This window comes from Amborella trichopoda, chromosome 2 (assembly GCF_054954075.1).
Source record: "Amborella trichopoda isolate Santa Cruz 75 chromosome 2, AtrichopodaSantaCruz75HAP2 v2.0, whole genome shotgun sequence".
NCBI lineage: Eukaryota > Viridiplantae > Streptophyta > Magnoliopsida > Amborellales > Amborellaceae > Amborella > Amborella trichopoda.
Window position 1 is genome coordinate 64,021,995 of NC_142337.1, and position 11,242 is coordinate 64,033,236.

At 33.0% G+C, this 11,242-nt stretch overlaps 1 protein-coding gene and 1 long non-coding RNA gene across 2 annotated transcripts; both read right to left on the reverse strand.

Annotated features, from left to right (window-relative positions):
• Positions 1-4,146: 4,146 nt before the first annotated feature.
• Positions 4,147-5,170, reverse strand: LOC148783426 (uncharacterized). Its single transcript, XR_016050120.1, has 2 exons — positions 5,074-5,170; positions 4,147-4,387 (listed from the first exon to the last, which is right to left on the reverse strand). It is a non-coding gene; the product is annotated as an uncharacterized LOC148783426 (long non-coding RNA).
• A 542-nt stretch (positions 5,171-5,712) lies between these two features.
• SPX4 (SPX domain-containing protein 4) lies at positions 5,713-11,034 on the reverse strand. Its single transcript, XM_006840525.4, has 3 exons — positions 10,084-11,034; positions 6,863-7,028; positions 5,713-6,335 (listed from the first exon to the last, which is right to left on the reverse strand). Exons 1-3 carry the CDS (start codon positions 10,456-10,458, stop codon positions 5,812-5,814), a joined length of 1,065 nt encoding a protein of 354 aa, XP_006840588.1. The 5' UTR covers positions 10,459-11,034; the 3' UTR covers positions 5,713-5,811.
• Positions 11,035-11,242: the final 208 nt, after the last annotated feature.

Sequence of the window (11,242 nt, forward strand, 5' to 3'; positions counted from 1 at the left end):
ATACAGAGAAAATCAGAAAATTATTATATTACCCTCGTTCATTTTATACATAAAGGAAAAAGTTTATATAGAGCCGAGGCTCTAAACAATCAAACTAGATCCACCACAAAAATTTCACTAGAAGAGTTTGTTTTGATGCGTATATATCTTTAAATTGATCATCTCGACATCAAGATGCTTGGACATAGAAAAAAAAATGAATTTCAAGTTTTGAAAATAATTCATCTTGTAAGGAATTTTTGAACCGTTAATTTTCAAGATTTTTAAGTTTTGATAGCTTTGCTCAATTTATACTATTTTTTAAGCTTTAAATTTCATAATTAAATATTAAAATACATTTAAAGCTATCGCAAAGATTTTCAGCATTAAAACCACATTTTTCAATACTATTTGAAGGTATGCTTTACTTTGATTGTTAAGAACCTTTGCTCTATACAAATAGCAACCCTATCTAAATTACAAGAAAACTTTTTTTATAAATTACCAGAAAAAAAAAAAAAAAACCTTGATTTTTAAAGTTAGCTATGCATTTGAAGCGAAGCATAAGGCTTGTTTCTTTATAGACAGAAAAATTATTCTTTTACCCTTGTTTATTTTATGAATTATAAAAAAAAATTCTTTAGACTTTTAAAATTAGCTACTTGGTTGCTGTAATGTTCTCCTATCTTTAGTTTCAAACATATCCATGTGAACTGTGTTATTTTCTCTCTAAAATTCTCTCCCCCAATAGCACCAGGCAATTAGTGAAATGGGAAAAGGAAAAAAGTTTATATGAGTTTGATACCTTCAAATGTAGAATTAATGTAGACCTCAAAAATTTGTCGAAAAAGTTGATTTAATGTTGGAAAAAAATAGATTTTAAGTCTTAAAATTAATAGATCTTGTAACATATTATTTGAACTCTCTATTTTCAAAATTACCTTATGTTTTATAGATAAGTTTGATTTGAACTATTTTTGAAGTTCAAAATCTTATATAAAAAAATAGACTATTGCATCATCATAAGAATTTTCGACACCAAAATTGCATCTCATGACAAAGTTTGGAGGTGCACCTCAATATGATTGTTCAAGGTTGGAACCTCATCCAAACCACCCACATAGAAAAAGACCATCCAATTTCCATATATTTGTTTTACATCTCTTCCGTACTTGAAAAAAGTTTCATAAAAATTGAGAGCTTGGGGCATGTAGGTTGTTTTATATAAGGGCCCGTTTGGATAGGAGGAAATTAGAAATATAAGATATTTGAAATCTAAAAAAATATATGGATTTTCAATATCACGGATTTTATCATGGATTTCTCAAATCCCTTGTTTGGATAAACTATATAAAATTCTTGGATTCCTTGCAATCATTTTCATATCCATTGTTTGGTAACAAAACTTGATAAAACTTTTTTCTTTAAAATTATTATATACTTTTTCTCTCTAAAACTCAAAATTTGGGATGGTTAAAAATTTTGAGATAATTTCTCTCTCTGAAATTTGATATGGGTTCTCTTTCTAAAATTTAATATACTTTCTATCCAAAATTTAAAATTTGAAATTGTCTATCTAAAAATTTTGAGACAATTTCTCTCTCCAAAATTTTTAGGTGCTTTACTCTCTCTAAATTTGAATATAGTTTCTCTTACTAAAATTGTAATATACTCTCTTTAAAACCTAAAACTTGAGATAGTTCCCCTCTTCAATAATTTTGATATAGTTTCTCTCTCTAAACAATTTTAAGTAGTTTTTCTCTTTAAAATATGATATAGTTTTTCTCTCAAATTTTAAGATACTTTCTCTTTCTAAACTTTCTCTAAAAAATTTGTGATAGTTTCTTTTTCTAAAATTTTTATGAACTTTCTCTCTCTAAAATTTGTTATAATTATTCTCTTAAATTTTAAGATGCTTTCTCTCTAAAATTTTGAAATAGTGTAGTCTCTCTAAAATTTAATATATTTTCTCTCTTTAAAGTTTAAAATTTGAGATACTTTCTCTATCTAAAACTTAAAATTTGATATAGATTCTCTCTTTAAATTTTTTTAGGATAGTTTATCTCTCTAAAAATTTAATGTAAATAGTTTCATTCTAAAATTTTAAGATACTCTCTCTCTAAAACATAAATTTTACAATAGTTTCTCTCTCCAAAAATTTTGAAATAGTTTCTATCTCTAAATTTATTTAGATAGTTTCTCTCTCTAAAATTTCATAAATTTCTATATGTAAAATTTTAATATGTTTTCTCTCTCTAAAATTCAAAATTCGAGATAATTTCTCTCTAAAACTCAAAATTCGAGATAGTTTCTCTCTCTAATTTTTTTGGTAGTTTCTCTTTTTAAAATTTAGAATAATTTCTCTCTAAAATTTTAAGAATACTTTATTTCTCTATAATTTTAAGAATAATTTATTTCTCTAAAACTTAAGGCTTGATATAGTTTATCTCTCTAAATTTTTTTGAGATAGTTTCTGTCTCTAAAACTTTTTAGGTACTCTATCTAAAATTTGATATAGTTTATTTCTCTAAAAATTAAAATATGATATTATTTATTTCTCTAAAAATTTTAAAATAGTATATCTCTCTAAAAAATTGCATGTACTTTCTCTCTCTAAAATAGTTTATCTCTAAAATTTAAAATTTGAGATAGTTTCTCTCTCTAAAATTTTGAGATAGTTTATCTCTCCAAAAAAAATTGATACTTTTTATCTCTAAAATTTTAACATACTTTCTCTCTATATAATTTTAATTTACCTTATCTCTCTAAAAGTTAAAATTTGAGATAGTTTTTCTATTTAAAATTTGAGATAGTTCATATCTATACAAATTTGGTACTTTCTCTCTCTAAAATTTCAACATACTTTTTCTCTCTAAATTAACATACTTTATCTCACTAAAAATTAAAATTTGGTATTTTCTCTCTCTAAAATTTTAACATACTTTCTTTCTCTAAATTCATACTCTATCTCACTAAAAGTTAAAATTTGAGATAACTTTTCTCTTTGAAAACTTTGAGATAGTTTCTCTCTTTAAAAAAATTTAGGTACCTTTTTTTTAAAAAAAATTCATATCTACTAAATGGTTCCTGTGTTTCGGGTTGAAGGAGCCTATGAGTGAATCCATGGGCCTTGGAAATGCAAAAAAACAGATTTTGGTGTGGAAATAAAGTCATGGAACAGTAGATCTTATTTCCATGATTTTGATTTCTCTAATTTTGAGTATCCTAGTCATTAAGTAATCCAAACGGTAGATTTTGACAATATCCAAAATATTACGAATCCATGCTTTAAAATCCATGTACCCAAACAAACCCTAAGAAAATTTTATCTAGCTGCACTTAACTTTGTAACAGCTTAATAGTTTATCTTCCTTCAACTGTTCCACTGATAGTCATGTGTATTTTTTTATAGGTATTTTAAAATTAAATAAAAAATATGAGTAAAATGTTAAATACTTTAGGAAAAATTATAGGTATCCCCTACATTGTATTTTCTAGGCACGTTTTACTTAAGATTTTCTAGACCACACTATTATCTCCAATACTGTTTATTCTTACATCTACTCCCAAGTAAAAAAAAAAAATTTTGGACCAAAATAACTTACATGTTAACCCACAATTTTTCTCCATAGATATGATGCCCAAAATTGTGCCGGTTCCGCACAAAAATGGGTCAAACCATCATTTGATCTTCAAAACTGTGATGGTCTGGCACAAATCTTTATGTTCCACACTAGCTTATGTTGTTGTGTTGAACTACTTTTCTATTCAAGTTATATCAAGCCAGATTAGAGAGATAAAGTGGGAGTATGATAAGAAAAAGAGAAACATGGCTTAAAATAAAGGTATTTTGATAAAAAACATAATAACTTTTTTACTTGGAGGTGAGCTAAAGAATAAATATTGTTGGATTAATAGTGGAGTATAAAAAGTGTTTTTTTTTCTAGGGGGGATACCTAAGAAGTACAAACCTAACGCGGTTATTTATAGTTCTCACAATAGTTTATTTCTTACATATTTTTTTATCATCATCATCAAAGTCCTATCATTACTATTGGGTCGGCTATACCAATCATGTTCCATCATTTTTATACTAGCTATTTAACTTACCTCATTTATTTGGCGTGGGGTTCTTATTTATTAAAAAAAAAAATTAAGATCCTCTCCTTTATTAGACAAAAAAGCATGTAATAAATACTAAATAATATATCCTCCATGCACGAAATTTGGCTCGTGAATATAACACATGTACATGCTAAAGAACATGACAAGCTCAAGAAAATATGTTGTTGGCAATGCCCAACTGTGCATGACGTACCATGAATACCCATCAGCCGGCATTGGCGGCAGTGAGTTCCAATCTTCCTGCAAGCCATAAATCCTTCGGAATGCATCTGTAAATGCAAACCTGCAAATGCCAGCATTCATATATGTGGTCAGTACTAAGGTGTCAAACCTGCAAGACGTATGCAATACTTTTTGATAAAAGGAAAAAATTTATATGTCAATATTATATTATAGAAGTACGGTGCACTTCATAAATCTTCCAAAATTGTTTCGATATCATAAAACTCTACTACTCGATATATATAGATATGAAAAAAAATTAAATCTTAAAAAAAAAAATTAATTTTAAAAATAATACATATTGTAATACATTATCTAAATCTCCCATTTTCAAAAATTAATAATATATATTGTAATACATTATCTAGACCTCCTATTTTGAGAAATTTTATGTACTTATAGATCTGCTCAATCAACACCATTTTTTAAACTTTCGATTTTGTAATTAAGAATAAAAATAAACTTTTATACCATCATAATAGTTTTTCACACTAGAACCATATGTTTAGCTAAATTTGAAACTTTGATTTTTTTAAGTTGACATCCTATACAAACAACACCATTTTGTTTAAGACTTTGTGCCAAACAATGACACATCTTCAACCACCTGATTTCAAATCCAACGGTCAATAATAATTATGACCTTCTTATATAAAAAATAAATAATCTCATCGTATACTTTTCCTAACATATTTTCTACTTTTCCAAACACCGAGAGGAAAAAAAAGCATAAAACACATGTCATACGTATTCTGCCAACAAGCAACGAACGGAGAGAGTCCATGTAATTCGTATCTTGCCAACAAGCAACGAACGGAGAGAGTCCATGTAATTCGTATTCTCTGGCAACAAGCAACATAGAAAAAATAAAATAACATATATATATATATATATATATATATATGAAACCAATCTAAATTACATGAGAGGTTATATGAATGCTTCGTTTCTTTCTCTATTGAATTGGAGCAACTATGAATGCTTCGTTTTTTTCTCTATTAGATTGGGGCACTTGCTTCATTTCTCTCTCTCATATCCAAAGCTTAATCGAGGAAGAAACGAAGCAAGTGCCCCAATCCAATAGAGAAAGAAAAGATATGTAGATTTATAATCTCTCTGCGGGTATGACCCTCAATAGAGCAAAATGATGAATTTATGTAGCCGAAAGTTTTGGTGATGATGATTCCTCTTGCACCAGCATAAAGCACACTTAACAAAGATAAACCAAAAGCATCAACAACCTAGTTATGTAGTTATGGATACAACTTCTAGCAAATAATAGGTGCCAGGCAGCCTTAGGAAATTAAAGCAAGTCAACAGCCATAGTAAATGGAGAAATTCCTTCATACCATAACAAAAACCAACCAGAAAAGAAAATAAGAGACATTTAGGACACTAATCAATATGATCATGGACACATGGATCATGAATATTATTCCAAATTATTCGGTTATAAAAAGTTCTCTACTTAAATCACCCAAATGTCTAATTGTTGGAATGAACATCCTCTTGATCAACCTCCTCATTTTGAGAACCGTGCATCGACCCCGGTGCTGAATTCTCCACCGTGATTGTCCCCACGTCCTCATCACCCTCCCCCCTCAAAAACAAAGTCCAAGACAAAGGATTATAAGTCGAACTTCCCCTTCTTAATCCTTGAATTGCCCTCATAGCAGCCAATGTACTCCTGTAAATATCCGAAGTGTCTTCCTGAAGGGGTGCCTGTTCAGGGGCATCTACATCAGTTTGACCATCTGGTCGATTCGATAGGGGGTTCTGTGCACTTGTATTTACATCATTCGCATCATCCAATCTGTTTGAGGGTGGGCCTGGCTCTATGACCTCGGCCGAAGAAGGGAACAGATCTTCAAGATTAGCCTCACACTCTCGAACCAACCTTGTGAGAGGCTCAATGGTGAAGAAGGGTTGGTGTAATACGTTTTGAGTGAAGGGCAGGCGAAGCAGGGTTCCCGTCCTCTTATCATACTTCTTAAGGATCTTCACAAGGCCTGAAAGAACATGGTTACTGTATCTCATTAAATAAAAAGTAAAAAATAAAAATGGAAATAAATATGGTTTGTGTCAGTAGAGAAAGAGGAATACAAAGGAAATGATAGGTATGGGGTTTTAGAATCAGATTGGCTTTGAGAAAATGAAGTGCCAAGGAGTTTCAAACTTCAAAGTCTAGGGTGGAATACTTGGATTTTTATGGAATGCTTCCATTTCTTTCCTTTGAGGTTGGCACCAATGAAACTAAAAAAAAGGCGGGGGTGGGAAATGTTGGCATCGAGGAGCTGTCCTGTAATGGCCAATCTAATTTCAGTCCCTGGTGGCAAAATAAAGTATTACATTAAGCTAGTCACCACTAATCATTTACAGACGGAATTTGACTCAAGAGGCATAAATTTTTCATAACAGGTTTTAGAACCAACGGTAGTTTGACATTTCTCTTCGTTAATGATAAGTTCAACAACGTTTCTCCATTTGAATTAAGATGTTGGCTTGTACTGATACTGGGAATTCCTTCAAGTCTTACCCATAAAGTTAAGAGAGCTGTAGTTCTTTAGGAGTACCATCTCCCCATGAATGGTAACAAAGTCTTTGCGAATGTTCACCATCTCTTCACTGAACTCGCTTTCAGACGTGTGAAGCCCGCTTTGGTTGCTCTTCTCTTTCACCCTCTCAATTCGCTCCTTGAGTTCCTGTGTAAAGGTTTTCCCCATCTTAGAAATGAACTAAATGTCATATTTCAACATCTCTAGTTCACTTTGTCAAACAATAGATTCAATACTTTTTTCCATAATTAACAATGCACATCAATCTTTTCTACAAAAAAAAAAAATATTTCAAATCCTTGAAAAAAGGTTCACATACAAGGCTGCAGCAATAATAATAAAACAAACAGACAACTGGTTTGAACCTAAATCACTTCCAAAGAAGACCAAGTTTCTTAAATACTACAAACATAGCACAGGATCAAAAGCTAGTGCATTTCTCAAATTAGCAAAGCCGAGTTTCTGAAGTTAGCAGAGCAATTCTTTACCATCAAGGCAATACTTCTTGAGCTCTTTAGTGTGACCCAGTGTTTTTAAACTCAGACTCAGGCCTGTGACTGTGCAGGGGCACCGTCCAAGTCGGTCTGAACACGGGCTCAGCCGAGTTTTCATGAAAATAATAAAGATACCTTGGGAAACAAGGAGACTAGCCAGTTCCCAAGGTTTTCACACCATCCTAGAATGACCTTGGGTCATCCGTTTGGCCCATTATTAGGCCTCTAACACTCCACGTACCAATGTTTAATTGCTACAAAATATAGGCCTGAAAACTCCATAGTGAGAGAGTGAAATGTGCTTCAACTCCCTAGTGGCCAATATTCCTTACATTAAGCAATTAACAAATTAAGTAAAATTCCCAATTACAGTTAGCCATTCTTAGTAAAAAACAAAGTGTACTCATCAACACATGAGCAAGTCACTCGAGACAAACTACTCACTAGGATCTTCCATCCAACTTGGTTCCACGATTAGGGAGAGAGAACATGTTCCGAACAAATTCCCATTCTCTTGAGAACGTGTTCCCCATCTTCTTGGGAACTCCTGCTAGTGTTTAGGAAGTGCCCCCTCTCTACTTTGGTGAGCTCCATTATCAACATAAATGATGCATCATAAGGTATAATTTGGGTTTCAAAGAAGGGGAACTTTTTCATTGTTAACCAAATCTGAAAGAGAACCGAAGCATCAGGCTCCTTCAATTATTATTTTAAGTTCATCTTTTACAAAACATATTTATCTTTTATAATATTTCTTGTATGGGTACAACCAAAGTCTCCCCAACTAGGGAACTTCTAGTAAGCAGCGATTCCCCTCTCCAGATCCCGCTGCCAATCCCATTCCCAGCAACCATGCGAGAGAACTCCAAGAAGTTTGCTCCCAAATATGTAATCAGCAATCAGTAATAACAAGCATCTACAACACAATTACAGGCAAACTAATCGTTTCTATTGCATCGACCAGCATTATCATCTTTCTTTCTTTTTTTTTCTAACATTGGTTTCAACTTTAATGACGCCATCAATCAATAAACACCTCCACCAGCACCTCAGAAGGCAAATGTTATCTAAAGTATTCTATGATTTGTACATGATTGCTTGTTTTTTCTTGAGATGACAAAATCTCAAATCCTATATACCTTGTTCAACATAGGCCACTGTGAATATATCCCACTCTTAAGACAGCAACCTCTACAAATGACTAGATAAACCATGTCTACACCTGTAGTGACTCGTGTTCAACATAATTACAGCACCAAAATGGAAGAATTTAGATAACGTCGGCCCAGTGTATATAAGTGATCCAAATGGAAATAAACTACATTACTGCATCTATATCAAAAAGAATAGAGTAAATGAAAACTGTATTTGAAAGAACTCTTACTCGTAATAGTTTAAAAAGGGAGCAGAGAGGTAACTTACCAACAATTTGCGATAGAAACAACTTGTGATTGCTCGCAACCACTTTGGCCGAGAAATATGTGGAATGTCAATCAAAAGAAACTTCAGGGAAAACCCTTAACTCCCATAGACTGCTCCATCCAAATGAAGTGCTACTCAATTTTTACATATTAGTGCACTTGTCAAGAGAATAAATTATAAACCAGTCAAATTGCACTCCTCAAATCGACATATGGTTTGAGAGGGCCATGCCAAGTGACTGTCTAAAGGGATTGAATGTCTATATCCAATTGAAAGATTCATAGCCAGTCATATACACTCTTTTTTTTCCCCTACTCTAGGGTGGGTCAGCATGGCTCCAAATATAGGACATAGTGTTGCAACCTCGACACTGTAACTAATAAAGTCAGTGAAAGAAACTCAAATCATCTAGTTAGACTTGCAAGGCACATTTCTATTATCAGCCAACCACTACACTGGGACAAATGTGTTGCTTCCTTTCTTCTATGAGATAAGTAAATACCCAAAAGAGATTTAGCAAAGTATTGAATTACAAATTAAGGGATAGCAAGCATTGCATTAAGTAATAGATATTATACAATTTCAATGATGGACATCGGAAGGAATCGAACTTGGGATATAATGTTGGATAATGTACCTACCGTTGGTTTTCCATTGAAGAATTCTACTAAATAATCATCGCAAAACCCACATTCATGTGCATAAATGATACATACACATACATGTATACATAAATACATGCTTCAAACACAATAAAGAAATATAAATAAAAATACTCACATGAGTGCATGTAGATACAATTTAGATCATACGAATACCATTTCTAAATTATTTAATATGGTCTCTTGCAAAAACAGTAAGGATCACATGCGTGGTGATGAAGCATCTGTACAGGAATTATCAGTTTAGAGACATTGACATTCATTAAGTGAACAAAGTTATATTGTCAACCATCATGTCCAACTCAAACATGTAGGGATAGAAACTAAGCGAAGACACAATTAACACCCTATTGATTATGTTTTAGCCACGCCAGTGCCATCCGCAAGTAAATAAGCAACAGAGTCCAAGATGCGCTTAAGGACCGACAAAGGAGATAAGAATAACACTAAACACTTTATTCCAAGTTTGGATTCTTGCTTTCGCACAGAAACATTCGCCAGTGTGCTAGTGGCAGACATACGCACACAAGCTCGCCCGCGAGTGCAGGGAGAGAGAGAGAGAGAGAGAGAGAGAGAGAGAGAGAGAGAGAGAGAGAGAGATTAGCAGCACAAACAGTAACCAACCTGCAATCGAATCACAAACTCCTCCTCTTTATCTACATAGAAGTCATTGAATTTGTCCAATTCTTCATCCAAGAGCTTAACAAACCAATCTTCTTGAATAGCCCATGGCCGACCACCATTTTCTCCAATCTCTGCAACAATTCTAGAAGGATAAACACACTGAAAGCCACCATTAACTGATTCAGACGACCCAATTCTGCGATCACCAAGACCAACAATCTCACGATTTGCCCCAAAATCATCCGCCCTACTATGAACTTCACCAGCTGAAGCCTGCTTCAAAAGCTTCTTCAATGGCTTATATGACAGGAACTTATCTCTCCATTCTGGAATGGTTTCTTCTAAGTGGGTTTTGAATTCCTTGCCAAATTTCATGATTCAGAAAGAAAACTAAAAATATGAAAGGAGAACAATTCTCAAATCGAAGAAACCTAAAATCCGCCCCCCCCCCTCCCAAAAAAAAAACCACTTATTCTATAAGGAATGATAACAATTACCCCTTTCTTTAGAAGGATTGATATTAAAATTCACCAATATTGAGCACCCAGAGGGAAAGGGCATGAATGCACAGCAAAAAATGCAGAGAAACCCACAACTAATATCCTTTCCCTAACAAAAGAACAACAAAAACTTCACAGAGATAACGGTGAAAAGTTGAGATTTTACGAGGAAACAGATAAACTAAAGAAAATAAGAATGATGAAAACATAAGTAGGAGGAAAGCAGCACTAGAACCTTGAATTTTCAGCAGAAGACTCTTATATACTGCACGTTTCTTACAAAGAATTTAGGCTACTCCATGGAAACTAAGAAATTTATAGAGCAATAGCTACGCAGATACAAGAATTCAAGTCCCAATACCAAGCACTGAAAACGCTAATTTTTGAAGAAAAAAAACCCAAGAATCAGAAGATTCAGAACAAGCTGCACAAGCTCCATTTTTTAGGTGTCTAGGAAGAAGGTATTTGGATTAGCTGTCTTAAATAGAGGCCTTAGATAATTACTAAAACGTCTAAACAATTTGTGTAAATGACATGAACATCCCTTATTTTTGTACGGGTACTTAGGCGATGGTAGGGGTGGCGACGGCTTGGGTACCGGTCGGGTCAAGTTGGACCCGGAGCAGTCCCAAATAGTAATCGGTTCCCGGTTTTGGATC

Bases quoted from the DNA above. Each gene is read 5' to 3' on its own strand.
- SPX4 (XM_006840525.4), bottom strand. From the start codon at position 10,458: ATGAAATTTGGCAAGGAATTCAAAACCCACTTAGAAGAAACCATTCCA. The intron at 7,029-10,083 runs GTTGGTTACTGT...ACCTTTACACAG, and splicing joins AGTTTGTGATTCGATTGCAG to GAACTCAAGGAGCGAATTGA. The intron at 6,336-6,862 runs GTAAGACTTGAA...ATGTTCTTTCAG, and splicing joins CAGCTCTCTTAACTTTATGG to GCCTTGTGAAGATCCTTAAG.